We start from the raw sequence: 19741 nt of genomic DNA, 5'->3' as shown, positions 1-19741 counted from the left end.
TTTGTGGCTAATTAAATACTACGGCAGCTAACGTCATTTGCAACACTTATCAGTGGCCACACAAACATTGAGTAATTAAAGAGTTGTAAACTGCTGCTGTGAAATTAATGACAAATTAATAAGAAAAATTAACATTTCCCTTCATGTGCTCACACAGAGGATTAGAGTTTGCCTTGGAGTGATCTAAAGAAGTGTTTCCCAACCTTTAATGAGCCAAGGCACATACTGTATTTTACATTTAAAAAAGGTCACAAATTGTATACTAAAATAATAATCTCATCTAAATATATTCATAAATTCATTTAGTGCGAAATCTGGGCTGGTTTAGTTGAACCCAAATATATTATTCTGTGGATGCACAGTTTATGTTACTTCTGTCATCTAATGAATCAGAATCAGCTTTATTGGCCAAATATGTTACAAGACACACAAGGAATTTGTCTCTGGTAGTTGGAGCCACTCTGCAAAATAATAAACAGCCACTATGACGAAATATACATTTAAGACATTAAAAACAAGTATGGAGAGTCACTGAGCAATTAAAGTGTTCCTGTAGTGTGGTGATACTGCTATAATGGCAATTGTGGAAATGATGCAAAGTCCTGCAGAGCAATTTAATGTGACTAAAAGTGCAGTGATCTGGTACAGTGACAATTGTGCAAATGGTTTTGGAAGCGCATTTAATTATGTCTGTCACTATATGTCACTGGCATAGATAGACAAAGATACATTATTTGGAGGAAATACTTAATTTTAAGACCACAGAATGAATTAAGTAAATTGGATATATTACGCCGGCACGGTGAAAAAAGGTTAGCACATCAGCCTCCCAGTTCTGGGGAACGGGGTTCAAATCCCAGCCCCGCCTGTGTGGAGTTTGCATGTTCTCCCCGTGCCTGGGTGGGTTTTCTCCGGGGACATCGGTTTCCTCCCACATCCCAAAAACATGCGTGGTAGATTGATTGAGGACTCCAAATTGCCCCCGTAGGTGTGAATGTGAGTACAAATGGTTGTTTGTTTCTATGTGCCCTGCGATTGGCTGGCGACTGGTTCAGGGTGTACCCCGCCTCCCGCCCGAAGATAGCTGGGATAGGCTCCAGCAGCCTGTGACCCCAGTGAGGATAAGCGGTAAATAAAATGGATGGATGGATATATTACAGCAGGGCTCCTGATGATCTCTCCTGGCACAGTGTGATCTAAAGGAAAAAGCATCTAATGCTGTTGCTCAGTGCATGCATGGCGAGAATGTTTTACCATTGAGGAAGACGAGGAAGACGCTGGGGTAGGAAAGCTCCTCTCCGCACAGCAAGTTGACGTCCTCCACACCTAGGTTGAAGGCCAGCTTGATGATGGGACTGTCTTCCATGTCAGTGGTGATGTGGGTCATCAGGGCCAAGTTTTTCACCAGCCCGCAGGCCTACCACACCAATACGACACAACATCAAATACATTTTTGCCATTGAATTTAATTGAAATGCCATTTATCTGTTCCAGCAAAAAAAATAAAAAATAAAAAATAAACTCCCCTTTTTATTGCATTTTTAATAAACAAAAATAGCATGAAAGATAGGAAAATAGAATTTTTGCAGATCTGTCCAAACTACTGTCCGGGCACAATTTGCAGCCCACCATCTATTTTTTAGCAGCAGGCAGCATAGACTAAAATATACATTTGACACAACATTGCCTTGCATTGTGCTACTTTCTTTCTACACTGGGCGGCAAGGCAGGAGAACAGAAGTTCGTTCTCATCTCTCACCTCCTTGCTCTCAACCAATCACTAGTCCTTCGGTAAGCTGTGACGCCAATGTCAGCTTAGTACAGAATGCTCCTGTTTTGGTTCTAAATGTGGCAATATGATTTTGCTGCTGCTCAGTGCAGGGGTGGATCTCTTCGAGTGGGATACAGGGCCACTGGCCACCCAAAAATCCTGAATAATCATTGACTTTTTGCTTCATTAGCAAGCTGGTTTTATTTTAAAAATATAAACTACATAAAAATTAGACTTTACACCGATTTGATCGGCCTTATCGGTATCGGCCGATAATTAGCATTCTATGCTGATCGGCTTTAATGTCATAATTCGCCGATCCGATCAATGACGTCATCGATCGGCTCCGCAAAATACATTTAGTCCGCGTCGCCATCGTGCACAGTATATTTGAATCCAAAAGCTAGTTTATTTTTAGCCTTGTCGCGTGTTTTTTGGCGTAGTCCTGTAAATATCTGACGGCCAATAAAGTTATAAAAAAAAAAAAAAAAAACATGTCGGCGGTGTAGAAAAGACAACACTTCTGTGACAGACAACACGGATCAGACTACAAGACAAATTTGCTCTTTCAAGATTGCACTGTCAGACGACTGCAATAAAATCTTGTATTCCGATACCACCTCATCCCGTTTTTTACGATCATTGGGCTTTATCTTGTCAACTCAAATGCGACCGGATACACTCGTTACCGTGGCGTTTTATGTGACAGAAGAGTCTCTGCTAGGATGAAGGGCAAAGTTTATAAAACAGTGGTGAGGCCAGCCATGATGTATGGATTAGAGACAGTGGCACTGAAGAGAAAACAGGAAGCAGAGCTGGAGGTGGCGGAAATGAAGATGTTGAGGTTCGCTCTCGGAGTGACCAGGTTGGATAAAATTAGAAATGAGCTCATCAGAGGGACAGCCAAGGTTCGATGTTTTGGAGACAAAGTTAGAGAGAGCAGACTTCGATGGTTTGGACACGTCCAGAGGAGAAATAGTGAGTATATTGGTAGAAGGATGATGAAGATGGAGCTGCCAGGCAAGAGAGCTAGAGGAAGACCAAAGAGAAGGTTGATGGATGTCGTGAGGGAAGACATGATGGCAGTTGGTGTTCGAGAGGAGGATGCAGGAGATAGGCTCTCATGGAAAAGGATGACGCGCTGTGGCGACCCCTAACGGGACAAGCCGAAAGGAAAAGAAGAAGAAGACACTCGTTACCGTGGCGAAGAGTGGAGCGCGCCGACTTTGTATTATAAGGACAAAATGGGGGGGGAAACGTGTGTTGGTGGTCACCGGTGCTCAGGACAGGAGAGGACATTCGTTTAAGGATAGCTTCAGGTATGTTCACGTACTTTTAATACGATACGGCTCACAAGCAGGCAATAAAATGTTATGTAGCCTATCAAGCTAGTCGTAGCACGAACGGCTGGACGTAAACTTGCCGCCGTTCTGTCGAATCATGCTCTAAGGTTTTGGTGTGGGTGAAGTCATTTAATTAAAAATAAAGTCATTTAATTACAGTAAGTTAACACCCATTATTTCTGTCATGTTGTAATGTGGGTTTGACCTGACTGATTAAAATACATGACCTGACTAGAGCATTGATTTCCAACCTTTATGGAGCCAAGGAACATATTTTACAATTGAAAAATCTCACGTCACACCAACAAACAAAAATGTCACAAAAAGTGGAAACATGAATTACTGTATTTACTTCCTGCCATCTAATCGAAGACCATTCATTTGTTCTGTCTGTCACTATGCCTCACTGGCATAAATAGAGGAACAAAGATACATTCTTTATTGTAAAAATCATTTTCTGAGCAATTAAGTACACAAGTATATACAATAAATGAACAGGTCATTTAAATAGACACATTCCTCCATCTTGTGATCGGATCGGTGATGGGTTATCATTTTTTTAAAACTCGCTGGTCGGTGATCGGCCCCAAAAATCGTGATCGTGTAAAGCCTAATAAAAATAAATATTATTATTGCATTGCATAGCTTTATCTACATTGATGGATTGCTTTAGTGTGTTAAATACATTAAAAGATGTCAACGTGACCTTTGCCTCTGATTTTTCTGTATGCGGCCTTTGGAAGAAAATGTTTGACATCCCTGATGTAAAAAAAAAAAAAAAATCAAAGTGGTTTTATAAAGTGCAATTACCGCTGATACTGTAGTAATCATGTGTTGGATGTGTGCCTGTAAGGGATCTGGTGGAGTGAGTCAGGTGAGGAGATGAAGTCTGGTTGGCCAGGTAGTCTGCGTGTGAGCGTCTGGGCATGAGTTGTGGCCAACAGCAGCACCTTGAAAGTTTTCCCATTTTGTATTTGTCTGTTGGACTAAAGGCTGAAAGTGCATCAGCTCTCTTTACCCACATGCGAGGGCATTACAGTAGCTTAATTGCAAACTTTTTATCGTATCTGACAATCACTCGTAACTAAAATTTTGGCTCCAATACAAAGCAACAAGTTCAACAAGCGAAGGCTCATAACATAACATGTAAGTTGGGGCACTTGAAGGTACCGCTGTACTTGAAGGTACCGCTGTACTGTGAGCAACCAAAGCAATCATGCGTGTATGGAGAACGCTCACCTCGCCTTCGGGTGTGTCGGACGGGCACAGCATGCCCCATTGCGAGGGCTGCAGGGAGCGCGGCCCGCTAACCTTCCGGGTCTTCTCGAACTGGGAGGAGATACGGGTCATCATGCCCAGAGCCGAAATGTAAGAAAGACGAGACAACACCTGTGTCACCCCCTGACGGTCCATCTTGAATCTCTTCAGGGACCAGTTGCCCTATGACAGGAAGAATTATTGAATATCTTTCAGAATCAGTCATATCCATGTTTGATGGACTATCCACCGATGCATTTTCTGTAATGCTGTACTTCATTAGGGTTGTGGGTGACCTGGAGCGTATACCCGCTGTCTTTGGGCGGGAGGCGGGGTACACCCTGGACTGGTCGCAAGCAAATCACAGGGCAGTTCTAATAGTACATGGTCAGCAAATATGGCTGCCTGTGAAAAACATTTAGGGATATTATATAGCTGGGATCGGTTCCAGCCCGTGGAGATAAGCGGTAAAGAAAATGGATGGATGGATGAACCGCCCATTTTCTATTGCGCTTTTAGTCATTAGGGTAGCGGGTGAGCTGGAGGCTGGAGCCTACCTTGGCTGACCGTGAGTAAGAAGCGGGGTACACCCTGGACTGGTCACCAGCCAATTGCAGGGCACAAATACACAAACAATCATTCACACTTACATTCATAGCTATGGACAATTTAGAGTCTTCAATGAACCAAACGTGCATGTTTTTAAATGTGGGAGGAAGCCAGAAAATCCAGACTTGAGGCAGACATGCTAACCACGAGGCAACTGTTCTGCCTTGATGGACCATAATCCTCAAAATTTTTAATGAACCTATTGACCTACCGCTTATCAATAGGGGATTCATGTGACAAAACCAAACAACTCCTACGTGAGTTTCATCAAGCAAGTAATGACAAACACACGCACACAGAGGCCCACACACACACACTTACAGTGGAAATAGCGTTGATCATGCCATTAGTGATCTGGTCTTGTCTCATGTGCTTGACCACATCGAACTGTGCCGCCCTCTGTTTGGGGATGATCTGGTCGGCAATCTTCTTCAGTTCAGAGTTGAACTTTTTAAACAAATCTTCAAACAGCAGGGACAGAAGCTGCAAGAGGCAAAAGTATGTCCTCATCAGTTTTGGTTCAAATGCATTTAGAGATGTCAGTGTGACGTGTGATTTTACAATCATATTTCATAACTAGGTGGGCCCGAATTGTGGTTCCTGTCCCACCTCCTTCGCAGCCCCCAGCACCCGACCCGAGCATTAGCAGACATCACAACAAACAGGCTTGAAATTAATAAAGAAATTAAGCTTCCGTTGCACAGCCATGCCAATTAGTTGAATGTCAGGGAAGCATAATTGGAAAACGAGAATATTGCTGGCGTAAGCCCCTATTGAAAGAGGATTCCCCCCTGCCCCCTCCCAGCTCCTGCTCCAGGTCGGGGTAGGGTGGGGTGGGGTGGGGTGTGGTGGGGGGGAAATTAAAGAATTTAAGACAGCAGTAATGACATTATCAGAGTCGGGCCCACGGATTAGCTCAATCGCTCCAGTCAAGACAGCGTGTCTATTGTCAGCACACTGAAAAATCCCCACGGTTCCACAGCTTTGGGATTTTGGTGCCACCGCATATCTCCCGCCTGACAAAGGCAGGCTGCAATTCAAGCAGGGTTGGCGGGGGTGAAGAAAACAAAACAGGGAAAAACAAAGCAGAGGGAAAAATAATGAGTCTTATTAAAAGGAGGAGGCAGGAATAAAAGAGAGAGGTGAAGGATCTGGGGCTCACTTCTGATGCTGTGATCTGCTGCATTGCACCGCAGACATGACTTTCTGCTACCTCTTTACAGTATAGACATTTTTTTTTTTTTTTAAACAAGCATATTTAGTAGTCTTATCTAGTCACACTAAAAACAAACAAGGAATGAGGTTTTTTTTCCAGCTGTAATACTGTGGATCTATTGCTCGAGCTGCGATTTGTTCAGATTTAGAATGACAAATTGAAAAAATCCTTATAATAATATAAGTATAATGAGAGACGTGCTAACGGCTGGTTCACCATCTCTTAATATTAATACAAAAATCAAACATGTTACCTTAACTTGTGGCAACGCTTAAGCCAGCCTGCTTTGAACCTATTCCTGTGTACCTTCTTTCCATGTTATACTTTTCCTAAAACCCTCAAAAGGCCAAAGAAAAAGCAAAGATGGAGGCAGAGTTGATCCTTGTATCATTCCACAATAAGCTGATGTCTCGTGACGACAATGCATGGCAACGGTTGGAATGCAGATTTTGTGGTGAGATTATAATGTACATTTCTAGCTTGCCGTGCCAAGGTTTGGAAAGCTCATGAGTCACCCTTGACATAGCGCATCATTGTCGTAATAGCTCAACGCAAGGGTGTCAAAAAGGTAGTTAAACTGCTCCCAAAAAGTTAGGGATATTTGGCTTTCAGACAAAATATGAGGATGAACCTAAAGTGCACTATAACCTTAAGGGGGGGGGGTAATTAAATCAAACATCGGTTGTGAATTTTGCCCTTGCTCCTTGTTAGAGAGCAGCAAAGTGGGCAAAAAGTACTGAAACATTAAACAGCTGGACATGGGCATTCAAAGGTTTAGAGAAGGTCAAATTAAGTTCCCCCTTAAAGGTTATAATGTAGTGCATTTTAAGTTCATCCTGAAATTTCACCCGAAAGCCCAATATCCCAAACATTTTGTGAGTAGTGTATATTCGTTTGACAATGGAAACACATATATACTGTACCAATTTTAAGTGGAATGTTTTAAGAAGTCGTACCTGTCCAGCCAACTCAAGACGTTTGTTGCCGTAGTAATCTCTGTCGTCCACCTTGTTGTTCCCTTGAGCCAGGATCACCCTGCGCACCATCACTGCCAGGTAAATACACTTGGCTCTGAAGTTAAACTCTTTCACCTGAACACACACACACACAAAACCACACGATGATGATGTCATATTGCGTGCACATGGCTCACTTTACCAGGAACCCACTCATCCATTTAATTTTTTCCACATACAGGCACATGTGTGAGAATTAGTGAAGCCAGCAGTTCCCTGGCCTCCTCCATTTTGGTTTTCTTGGGTCCTCCCCACATGCGCTGCCTGCGCACTTTATTCCCAAGGTACCGCAGAGCCTGGCAACAGAGGTAAACAAGAATTCTGATCAAGAAAAGTGTTATTTGTCAATACAGAATCCTTAGCGTAAAAAGGGAAGGGGGGAGGGGGGGGGGGGGGAAGTGAATTTCTATTGGTTGGCAGCTCTGGAATATATCCGAATCCATGTCTTGTTGTATTTTTCATTTATGCTACCATGATGCAGTTCCCAGTTGTGAAATTTGTGAGCAAACAATCTGAATTGGGTTCTACAGTGTAACTACAACCCAAAGCAGACTGAGGCAGATTACTCATCACAATCTGATGAGAATGGTCCTTATCTATATCTACCTTTAATGGTATAGATTTAGGCCTCATTGTGCACAGTACAATGACCCAGTGAACACATTGAAAAGACATGAGGGAGTCAGAAACACAAGCGCAGCAGCAGCCGGTTGCTGGGACGCAAATGACGCCTCATCAGTGTACCCGGTGGCTCCTCTTAACCACAATCTTTAAGGGAAAATAACCCAAACAAATTGCATTCATGGATGTCAAAAAATAAATAACTGTTAAATCTGGTCAATACTTCCCATGGCAAATACTTAAATACTGTTGCAGAGAGTTTGGTCCAGCCACAGACTCCATGATTGTGGATTGAATTAGCAAATGTGTGTGCTTTCTGTCCTCAAAGTACTACATAATCTTTCAGAGACATTTGACAATCAGGCCTTTGCTGACTTTGACCAGAAGGGAGGGGAAAATGTTCAGATTGTCAGGAGAGTGATTACCTGGGTCTGCGTGAATATTTGAGCTTTTTGACATTCCTCCAGGCTCGGCGCGAAGCTGGCCATGACATGCTCCTCTGTGCCAATCATCTGTACGATCTCCTGGTCACTCTCCACACCCATTCCCTTCGGAAAGGACAACCGCAGGTAATTACTCAATGGTTCCTACATTTTCTCCAAGATCAATCATAATGCCTTTTCCACCAGCTCTGAGAAGCCAACTAATTAATCCACTTTTTGTTTTAATTTCCTAGAATTTGATACACCTGTGGGAATCCTGGAGAAGTAGGAACATTTGCAGACTGACCCAGTGTGGAAATGAAATAAAAGGATTTGTGTAGACAAGACCTCACTCTGGAGGTGAATACACAGACATCTTACACTCACAAAATGAGAGCGGAGGTAAACCAGGGAGAGTGTGTGTGCGCATGTGTGCGTGTGTGTGTGTGTGTGTGTGCATGGAGTCACAGGGTTGTCGGTGACATTTGCTTATGGAAATGCTAGGCTGTGGGAACTGAGGCAACAGTCCCGCACTGGACATGGACGACGTTTTATCCATATCCAAGGCGGGATGGGAAACAAGCACATGCAAATACACCGAACACACAAAAGTGATAACATCGGGATAACGACTTCTGCTCGGAAGATACTCGATGCTCAAGGTTGACGTGAGGTTTGTTCTCGGGGGGCAAAGAAGTTAATAATGATGCCAGCTGGCTGACTGACATTTCCATGGAATGGAGTCAGATAAGGTGCAGTAAAGTCGCCTCGTGGTTAGCATGTCTGCGTCACAGTTCTGAGGTTTGGGTTTGAATCAACAAAGGTCTTATTGTATATATGTGGCAGTAAAAATCTATCTTTACTTTGGCACTCATGTACACTTTTTTACTTTTACTGTCTCTATGTACAGTACACTTACCAGAAGTTTTTTTTTTTTTTTTGACTTAAGCACAGAGTGCGAGAGTGTACTTTTCTAACCTCTATCATAAACCGAGGATCTTCTGTGACGCAGAGGTGGGGAGACTTAAGTCAATTTGATGAATTGTGACATGCTTGGCTGAAACTTATAATAAAAGCTGCAACTTGACTTGAGATTCATGAGACTCGAATTGACTTGGACTTTAAACGCGTCTTGAGAAGACTTTTCTGTTTACAGTTGAAAATCAGCATTTTCAAGAGAATGCGTTGTTTGTTTTTAAGTATTTTTGTCAACATCAAAACCAACAACAAAGAACTTCGCTGTCTTCTCTCTGCTCACCGTCTTCTCATTACGCAGAATTTTTTACTTGGTATTAAACTTCCATCCATCCATCCATTTTCTGAGCCGCTTCTCCTCACTAGGGTTGCGGGCGTGCTGGAGCCTATCCCAGCTATCATCGGGCAGGAGGCGGGCTACACCCTGAACTGGTTGCCAGCCAATCGCAGGGCACACACAAACAAACAACCATTCGCACTCACATTCATACCTACGTGCAATTTAGAGTTGTCAATTAACCTAGCATGCATTTTTTTGGGATACGGGAGGAAACCAGAGTGCCCGGAGAAAACCCACGCAGGCACGGGGAGAACATGCAAACTCCACACAGGCGGGGCCGGGGATTGAATCCTGGTCCTCAGAACTGTGAGGCAGACGCTCTAGCCAGTCGTCCACCGTGCCGCCGGTATTAAACTTTAATATTAAAAATATTTGCAGTACACGGATGTGGAGGGCCTCAAACGACTCAATACATCCCTGCCACTGCAGTCCGTTAGTGCTTTAGCCTCCAAGTGGGATATGGAAAGCTGTCTTGCGGCGCCCCCTAGTGCACAAAGTACGCACCTTGAATATAATGGCGATGGGTGCATCCTCTGTCAGCGTGTTGTGCTTCAGGTAGAATCGTCCTTGTTTCACAATCATGTTTGTTCTGCTTTTCTTCTCATGAGTGGAGCTGGAAAGGTGAGGGGGAGGGGAGAAATGAGGGTCACACAGTAAGCAGGGATAAAGAAGAAGGATATGTCGCATGAACGCTGCAACGACAAGAGGGAACATGGGTTTGGAAGAGAAGACCAACTTTGGGTACGATGCTCAAGGGGTGCTTTGCCACTGCACCTTCTCTCTTTCTTTGTCCCTCCTACTCCAGGAGGAAATTTAACCTGTGACTTGGTGAGAACAAGTCAGCTTGTGCAACATTTAGGTTGATCCACACAAGAAGCCTGAACAGGCTCTCTCAATGCATCGCAATTACAGCTTGAAGTGTTGAAACAATCACATGACAAACACAGTCTCCTTGTGCTGCTTTTATGTTTTGACTCTAGGCATGTGGAGGGGGCCTCATATTAACAGTGGGGGGGGGGATGATGATTTGATCCCCTGTTCAATTTGCAAGGTTCTCACAAAAAAATTAAGTCTCTAATTTTCACAGTTGTTTATTATGATAATAGACAGAATATCAGTCAAAAATCCTGTAAAAGCTTTTAAATGCTGTGTATTGTATTCAGTGAAAAAAGTATTTGATCCCCAAGCAAAACACGAGTTAGTACTTGGTGGAGAAACCATTTCTTCACCAGGTTCAGCTCAGCTCAGGAGTGATTTTGGCCTTTTTGCACAAATTCTCTTCATCCTTTAAGTTTCTTGGCTGACCCTTGGAAACTCCAAGCTTAAGCTCGTTCCGTGGGTGCTCCACTGGGTTGAGGTCTGTAGACCGACTAGGTCAATCCATGACCTTAATATGCTCCTTCTTGATTTCACCCATTTGGGAGGTATTATTTCCCGTGAAGGCCTCACTGAAATTGAGCAAGAGGACCATTCCAGCACATGACTCATCATTATTTGGTCACCAAAAAATATTTCTATTCTAAAAAGGTTGCATCTTTTCAACAACATTACTACATCCATTTATGCCAGTGAAACTTGGAAAATGACAGCAAAGGTGCCTGAGGAAAAAAAAACAGAAAATCTGTTGATTACCAATGAAGAGGTGCTGAACAGAAGCCCTGTGCATTTGCCTTCTTGAGCAGGGGGACCTAGCGGGTACTGTAAGATTTCAGTGTCTTACCAACTGTTTTCTTTGTGACTGGGGACACAGCTCCAAATGGAGCGTTTTGAAACACATTGCAGCCTCATGCAGGTCTACAATGTTGTCCCTGACATCTCTTGACAGGTCTTATGTCTTGCCTGTGGTAATATAGAGATTGGAAGGTAAGAAACTGATTAATTGAATATCCCCCTCCCTACAACAACTCCACTGGCACCCTGTCCAATACCACATCCAATATAAAATACTGAGCTGCACCTCCAAGGCCATCAATAAGCTCACCCCACCATACCTTTTGGACCTCCTTCATGTTGCCATACCCTCCCGCTCTCTCAGATCTTCATCCTCCATCCACCTCACAATCCCTTCTGCCCATCTGTCCACCATTGGGGACACAGCCTTCAGACGCTCTGTCCGTCTTTGAGCTCACTACCACCTGACCTTTGGAACACAGTCTCATTAACCCTCTTCAAATCCAAACTCAAGACACACCTATTCCGGACTGCCTATTCACTTCAACATTTTTCTTATCATTTGCCATTTTAATTGGTGTTTTATGTTCTGTTATTTTGATTGTATTGCTTGATTTCTTTGAACTACTGTATGTTTGTATGGTGATGTGGAGTGGCTTGAAAGGCAATTAAATGAATTATTATTCATCATTATGTGTGCTTTATACACATGCATCCATTTTCAGTACCGCTTATCCTCACTAGTGTCCCGGGCGTGCTGGAGCCTATCCCAGCTATCTTCGGGTGAGAGGCGGGGCTTTATACACATGATGAGTTAAAATCAGGAGGACTGTTAATTGGATGATGGTCACTAGCTAATCTATGGGAGCCCAAATTCTGGATGAGTGGTAAGGAATCAACATATTTCATGCAATAAAATGCAAAACATTTTCTAAATTTTACATTGTGTGTTTTTCATGCATTTTTAACTAATACATACATTCAGGGAACAAAGATCTAATGGATTAAATAATTATTTTCCCCACTGTATGCCATGATGAATTATGAGAAGAATAAAAAAAAAAACAGTTGAACTTCATGGCCCCAATTTAACATCCTGAGACCCAAACTTTTTTTGTTTTCATTTTGGGATGCTCTTATAAAATTGCGCTGCATCTGATAAACATCAAAGAGTAATAATATAGCTGCAATATATTTTAAAGGGGGTTCGACAGTATTGTGATTCTAATGTAAAAATTGCCACATAATAATGTACCCTAAAAGGAATGTGAAGGGTCTAAGGAGGATATGAGCTCGTTGTGGGGCCGATGGGGAGGTTTTTGTTTTATCTTTATACAAAGTTGCTGTGTGGTGATGCTTTCTGCTGGTCGTCTCTACCTGGTAACTGAGGCTCCCACCGCACCTTTCCTGTCCTGGTCCACAATGATCCTGTTCTTGGACAGCTGCTCCTGGATCAGAATGACTTTCTCTTGACCTTTTACAATGAAATACCCACCTGCATCGCCAAAAAGGATTTTAAAAAAATGCATCACTGTGGATAAACAATGGCATGTTTGAAGACAATGCACGCAGTTTAAACTCTTGAAATGCCACTTTTAGTACCCGGATCGAGGGGGCATTCGTTCAGTTTGGAGAACTCCAATGGTGTCTTTCCTGTGAGGACACAGTTGGAGCTTCGCAGCATGATGGGCATCCTGACAAAAACATATTCCAATTTAAAAGTTAAAATGGCTGGAAGAGGTCCAGCCTTATCTGACAGCGAGGCTGATGAAGCCCTTAAAACACAGGTGTCAAACTCAAGGCCCTCAGGCTTGATCCAGCCCAGTGTCATTTTATGTGCCCAGTGAAAGCTTGCCACGTTTTTTCTAAAATGTTCCATTAAAATTATAACTAAATGGAGGGGAAATTGTCTAACATGATGTAAATTAGGGCTCCCACATGGAATATATTAGGTAAGGGGCAAGAAATATTAAAGCTTTATGCTCGAGCCACAATCCTAGCCTATAAACAAACACTGTGGAGCTCAACATCTGGCTAGCAGATGTCATGGCTAGCCATATGTATACTAGCACGGTACAAACCAAACTTCAGGGTCTTTAACCAGCCTCTCCCGGGCTCTTTACTTGGAGCCAAAGCAATAAGAAATGCCATTATTAGTGTTTTCATAGCATAATAATTCACACTGTTCAACCAAATAATTAATTTTGCACTTGTCTCCATACTTCATTTCATAAAAAGAAAACCATCTATTGATGCTGCACTTACCGAAAAAAAAAAAAAAAAAAAAGATTTAAGATGATATATTTGAAATAAATAAATAATAATTTTCAGACAAATTAAGTGAATTTGGATTATTTACTGCGGCACCCCTGATGATATCTCACAGAACATTAGTGTGCCAATAAAGGCACTTTTACACCCCATAGTGATTATACATGTACAGTATTTGGTTTCACCATTACAATTGGTCTCCTGAGGACAACCATAACTACAATGTGGCCTATGATGAAAACAAGTTTGACATCTCTGACTAAAAGTTAGAGCGAGGTACCTTCCAATGGGCAGAGCATTGCGGATAATTCTCTGACTGCCGCGTGTGTACTCAATGTCCACAGTGATGGGTGCAGAGTAGGTCATGTCTCGGAGACGACACTAGAGTTAACAAGAAAAAAGAGGAACATTCGCATCAAAATAATGAATATTCTCAAATAAAATTCGCTTTTGTTTCCATCTGTACACGCTTCTAACTACATCAAAAGGTTGGAGGGCTCGTCCGGGGGAACACACAAGATAACTGTATGAAGACATTCATTAGTTAAGCAGAATGCCTCTTTCCCATGCTTCTGAGAGAGACCGACTTAAACACGAGGTGTGTTGGAAATGTCAAAAGCAGGGCTCGTCCGGGATTTGAACCCGGGACCTCTCGCACCCTAAGCGAGAATCATACCCCTAGACCAACGAGCCACCTATATGCAGACACTACTGGAGCTTACAAAAAGTGGTAACGTGGCAGGTTTGCAACTGACTTGTTGCAACAGTGCCCCTATCGATCACACCTTTAAATGCAGGTTACATGTATATGTTTACAGAGCCCTGAGGAGTTAACATGCATTTGTCCAAAAGAGTATTAGGACTGAACAAAAAAAATACGAGATTAAAGTTGAAAAACAAGTCATATATTTGAGATAGTCAGACACGTTTGAATAGTATATTTTTAAGAGCCTATTTTCCAGAAAAAAAGTTGTAGATGTTCAAGATGCAAGTCATAATATTTTGATAATATGCATATTTTCTAGATTAAAGTGATTATATTACAAGAATAAAGGTTTTATTATCTCGCAGTGTAATTTATTTTTCTTTTCAGGGTGGCCCTAGAATTCCTTTATACTTACTGTAGGTGTTTCCATGCATTGGGATTTTTTTTTATTACGAGTATTGAAAGGAAATGTAACATATAATTATTAAACATGACAATTAATTGCCTTTTAAATTAATGAAATCACAAAATATACAATGTTTGTAGATTGTGTATGAATTGTCACAAGGTAGTTGGTTCACCTCATGAGGGGAGACCGGCCGGGTGACATTGAAGCTCTCTTCCACATCAGGCATGCCAATGTAGATATTGAGGTACCTGCAAGAATAAAAGGACGTTAAAAGGAGCAGAGCGTTCAAAGATTGAACAGGTCATTAACTATAAATATCTGGGAGTGCAAACTGATTTGGAGCTGAGCTGGCAAATGAATGTAGAAAGGACCAGAAAAAAATACAAACTCACGGTATTTGGTGTAAGTCAGACGATCTAAAAAAAAAAAAACTAATAGGATGAAGGTATGGATGGATGGCTGGATTGATGATGACAAGGCGTGTTGCACTAATAATGTGTCTGTGGTGATTTTATGTTTATGTGATGTTGATATGTTGATGCATGATTGTTTATATTCATGTATGCAGCTGTCCCTTGCTCCAAGACTATTTTCTCCTTATGGAGACAAAGAGAAACCTGCCTTGAACCTTGTCATCCTTTGTGTGCAACTTATCCAGGATCACGTCACTTACTTGATGTACCACATCGGGTCCGCATCACTTGTTATCTTCTCATTAGCGCTCATTATTTTCTTGATCTGTGGAGTGGGATGTTAAGATTTTAAATTAAAGGCTAAGTAACACACACACACACACACAAACATGCACAGACAGAGATACACACAGGGACCAACACACTCAGGGCAGTCACTTATGGACGGACACACATACACACAGTGTCATACTGCCCTCTCTAACGAATGGAGACGCACACACACACACACACACACACACACACGGACAGATTGACCCTTGTCTCGCTTTGTCTCCATCCCTCTCTCTGTCTGTCTCAGGTACTCGGGTTTTACCTCTACATTGATGAAATAGTTGAACGAGTCAATGTGCTGCTTCACTAAGCCTTTCACCTTAAAAACACATTGAGAAAGTCAGATGTTTTAAGTGTCCCACTTCATTGATTTCAAGAAATTGCTTGATGCAGTTTGATGAGCATCCAGTCATGCTCACCATTATTGGCATACCTTCATTTTTTGCACAACCTGTAGAATATCTTGAGAAATACATTAAAATGTACCAAACATATCATCAGGATATTAATTGTAGGTCCAAAGTAATTTAACAAAGATCATTTTTTTCAAATTAGATATAGTAATTTCAAAGAAAAAACTGAAAACAGCATGTGCAGAAATACTGGCATCCCTCAGTATTTGGTTGCACGCTTTGGCAGTGATGAGAGCCTCCAAACCTTTCTTGTATCCATCTAGAAGCTTTTTGCACTTCTCAGGTTTGATTTTCTCCCACTCTTCCTTAGCTATTTGTTCAAGCTCTTGAACATCTGCAGGGTTCTTTTCCCCAATGGCAGATTTCAGCTCCCCCAGGGGATTTTCAATTGGATTGAGATCAGGACTCATTTTAAAACAGTCCATTTTTTCCTTTCAACAATTCCTGCGTGCATTTGGATGTGTGTTTTGGGTCTTTGTCTTGCTGAAGGAGCCACGATCTTCACCTTAAACCAAGTTTTCTTACACATTCTAAGACATTTCGCTCTAAAATCTCTTGATAGTTTTTCCATTTCATGATACCTGTTATACAGTCAATGCGTCCAGTACCAGATGAATCAAAGCAGCCCCACGGCATTATGGATCATCTTGACTGTTGGCAGGGTGATCTTTTCCTTAAAAACTCCATTGCTCCATCTGTGTGCATTGCTAAAAAGCTCTTTTTTTTTCCATCTGTCCATAAAATATTGTTTATCATTTGCTCTTTTGTATCAAACAAGTTCTCTATAGAAACTTTCTTTCACTTGATTCATTTTCAGTAGTTATTCCACATTTAGTACTTAAACTTCATGACTGCCAACAATGGTGAGCATGACTGTAAGGACACAGGTGTGTGTGTGTGTGTTTTACCTTCAAGAAGGCAGGCAACAGTTTCCATTTTTCCTGTTGAATTTAACAGACATAAAGGCCATATGAAACAAATTGTATACGGAGAAGCACACCCTCTAATATTTCAAAATCAGACAGACAGCTTTGTTAGGGTGCGGCGTTACATACGAGTTATTACTTTTGGCTATAAAAACTACAAGTGTCATGTAACACGGAAAAGTAATAAAATATAGATATATTAGACAACCAGAGTACACTATCAAACTTTGTTCATCAATTAAAGACCCATTCAACCCACTAAATAGTTGTAAATTCATGAGCAGCTACCTAACTTCTGACTGAGCTTAAACTCAGTCAAATGTTAGTGCGTTAACAATTGTGTAAACAAGGCAGTGATGGATTTAAATGGGGTAAATATCAGTTAAAAATGTAAGTGGAATAAAACAATACTTGGGATGAGTATGACATTAAAATGTGTACCTTTCGGTTAAAAGCAGCGCATGGAACAAATTGGCTGTTAACATTAAGTAAATGCAAGTTAAAAACATTATAGTATGAATATGGTTTTACAAAACAAAATGAATAAAAACGACGTTGGAACCATGATGAGCCCACATCATGCACGGCTCCCAAACAGGACCCTTTCAAATCTCATATTTTGCAAATGTAAAAACTTGTAAAAGTGCACACTGACATGTTTTAGTGTTGTTTTTTGGGAGTGAAGATGTTTATAGAGTTTAAAACGAATTTTGATTGACACGCAGCTATAGAAGGACATGATGATTATTTGGTGTTATCTTTGGGTACTATGCATGAATACAGGTGCGATATAAGGTCACTATTTGACCTCATTCTCGCTGGTCTCATTATGAAGATCATATACTACAGACAAGACAACATGGGAGTTGACTTATCACAAAACTTGGGTTCATTTGAGATGCGAGAACCTGTGACTGGACTTAACTTACCCAAGACAAAATGATTTTGGACTTTCAGGTTGACTTGACCTGCACGTGACTTGGTCCTATCTCTGCATATTTGACACGAACTCGTGGTGTCAACATGTCGGCGTGTTTCGACTTACCTCGACAGTGTTGACAGGAGCCGCCAGTTCCTGTTGGGACATGTTACAAAACTCGCCTCCGACCACTTCCATTCTGACTTTAAGTCTTTTAAATTATGTTTTAAATATTAACGTAAAACTCTTCCGTTATTTCTTTAGTGTTGATTTGCTGTCGGAAGTCGCTACAACATGCCTCCGACCGCGTGTTTCACTTAAAGGCTTCCGTATTGGTAGGGAACAAATAAATGTTTCCGCCATCGGTAAAGTCCACTGCGAGAAAAGATTAAAAAAAATATTTTAAAAATAACACACTGTCATTTCACATTTAACTTAATAACATTACTTTAATCCGGGAAAAAAATAGAATACAAGCCAACATTATTCTCTTTACTTTGGTGGGGGTCATTGTGTTTCACTGTAAGTCCTCCTTGTGGCTCGCAAAAACCAAAAAAAAACTGGATGTCTAGCTATAAGTAAAAAAAATACATTATGAACTATCTGAAAATAATTTATTGTTATGTCACATTCTGTTAATAATTTAAGACTTTTATCTGTCAAAAATATAACAAAAAGCTGTTAGGTCAAGCAGAAAGGAGGATCTGTATCCCTTTTATGCCGGAACAGTTTTACTGTGATACAGTGGTGTTTTTAAGATGCCACTGTGGTTCTTTGTATTCTGGATTTTTACAGAAAATTTCAGTCGGACAGAAGAAAGTTTAAAGGGAGTGACCGAAAAAACAAAAGGGAGAGACAGTAAAAAGATAACTAAATAATATAGAAAGAGAAGACAACAAAAGAGAGGACACTTGCTGTAAGGAAGATGGGGAAAGTAAATCATGATAAGCCAAGTACAATGACACATTAAATGTGAGTGTCGTATGGGGCCGTAGTGCTACACCCTGTGAAGGAAGGACAGGACAATATAGGACAGGACTGGACAGGACAAGGACCGGAGGGGAAGCATGCAGGACAGAGGTCGTGGACCCGACTGTACGACTGAAGTGTGGTGGGAGTGGCTATGTAAATTCGAAACATCTATAGAAACAGAGTGCAAGTGAAGGGATACCCAGGAGGTTCGCATAGTTATAGAGTAATTTATCACAATGAGCGAATGTCCCACACCAAGCGAATAAGTCCCAGAAGCAAGTAACCTCGGACCCATGCAATTGAATTGACACTGTCTCGCATGCACAATAACCGTCAGAAGTGTCCTGTAATTGCTCTACCTGCACCGTGGGGGCTGAGGAGCCCACCTCACCCACCCAAGAGGCGGGATCGGGTACATGAGCCAACCAACCCGAGAGCGGCCCAGTGGACGGGACACCACCCACACCGAAGGGACCCAGGGTGGTCCACCGGCCCCACCGAGGCACCCCAAAATCGGCCAAAGGGGCCCAACGCCAACCCACTTAGCTAACCGCCTCCCCACCGCCCCACCAGTCTGTCTATGGTATTTCGCATTGTTAGCATTAACCTAACAGACTTCACTAAGGCAAAGCTATGTGCTTTTTTTTAATTACACAGTTGTCTTTGTTTTACACACATGCACGCACACACAAGGACACACACACACACACATTCTGTACTTGTGGCCCAGACACCCAACTAAAATGCAAATGTGAGGATATAGATACATTATCTGAGTACATACATGTAGAATTTATTTTAGGTTAACTAGAGTCTTGAATGGCTCTAACCATCACATGCACTTTAAATGTGTATTCTTCTCCCACGTAAGTTAAAAACCGGGCTCGTCCGGGATTTGAACCCGGGACCTCTCGCACCCTAAGCGAGAATCATACCCCTAGACCAACGAGCCATGTTTCCTATCAAAAATATCTACTTCTAAACTCATAAACTTGGTGATGTGGCAAAAATTGAAATCGTAAAACGGCGCCCCCTGGGGGTCAAAGGTAGACATTACATTTGAGGAACACAGATTTCCGGTGCTGACATTTTGGGGTGCATTTATTGTTAGTTGAGGAATTGGGTCGTTAAATGGCAT

General features: G+C 41.8%; 1 protein-coding gene and 2 non-coding genes across 5 annotated transcripts in view; all 3 read right to left on the bottom strand.

Moving 5' to 3' along the window:
- polr3b (polymerase (RNA) III (DNA directed) polypeptide B) overlaps nucleotides 1-17948 on the bottom strand; it is a 46279-nt gene extending 28331 nt beyond the window's left edge. Inside the window, exons 1-15 of one of the 3 annotated variants that reach the window (XM_061774285.1) lie at nucleotides 17758-17948; nucleotides 16695-16727; nucleotides 15636-15692; nucleotides 15301-15365; nucleotides 14800-14875; nucleotides 13793-13893; nucleotides 12844-12935; nucleotides 12619-12736; nucleotides 10075-10183; nucleotides 8259-8381; nucleotides 7392-7508; nucleotides 7153-7287; nucleotides 5302-5463; nucleotides 4354-4554; nucleotides 1255-1417 (exon numbers count right to left, since the gene is read on the bottom strand). In XM_061774285.1, coding sequence (XP_061630269.1) covers nucleotides 1255-1417; nucleotides 4354-4554; nucleotides 5302-5463; nucleotides 7153-7287; nucleotides 7392-7508; nucleotides 8259-8381; nucleotides 10075-10183; nucleotides 12619-12736; nucleotides 12844-12935; nucleotides 13793-13893; nucleotides 14800-14875; nucleotides 15301-15365; nucleotides 15636-15692; nucleotides 16695-16727; nucleotides 17758-17829 — 1624 coding nt within the window. In that variant the 5' untranslated portion in view covers nucleotides 17830-17948. Of the gene's footprint in view, nucleotides 1-1254; nucleotides 1418-4353; nucleotides 4555-5301; nucleotides 5464-7152; nucleotides 7288-7391; nucleotides 7509-8258; nucleotides 8382-10074; nucleotides 10184-12618; nucleotides 12737-12843; nucleotides 12936-13792; nucleotides 13894-14799; nucleotides 14876-15300; nucleotides 15366-15577; nucleotides 15693-16694; nucleotides 16728-17757 lie in introns of those variants that run through there. The other 2 variants (XM_061774286.1, XM_061774287.1) reach the window with 2 other exon arrangements.
- Nucleotides 14134-14205, bottom strand: trnap-agg (transfer RNA proline (anticodon AGG)). Its single transcript has one exon. It is a non-coding gene; the product is annotated as a tRNA-Pro (tRNA).
- Nucleotides 17949-19483: 1535 nt separating the features above from the next.
- Nucleotides 19484-19555, bottom strand: trnap-agg (transfer RNA proline (anticodon AGG)). The gene has a single exon. It is a non-coding gene; the product is annotated as a tRNA-Pro (tRNA).
- Nucleotides 19556-19741: the final 186 nt, after the last annotated feature.

The sequence above is a fragment of the Phyllopteryx taeniolatus genome, chromosome 5 (assembly GCF_024500385.1).
Source record: "Phyllopteryx taeniolatus isolate TA_2022b chromosome 5, UOR_Ptae_1.2, whole genome shotgun sequence".
Taxonomy (NCBI): Eukaryota; Metazoa; Chordata; class Actinopteri; order Syngnathiformes; family Syngnathidae; genus Phyllopteryx; species Phyllopteryx taeniolatus.
The sequence above is the reverse complement of the archived record's forward strand: the minus strand, read 5'-3'. Positions and strand labels throughout refer to the sequence as shown.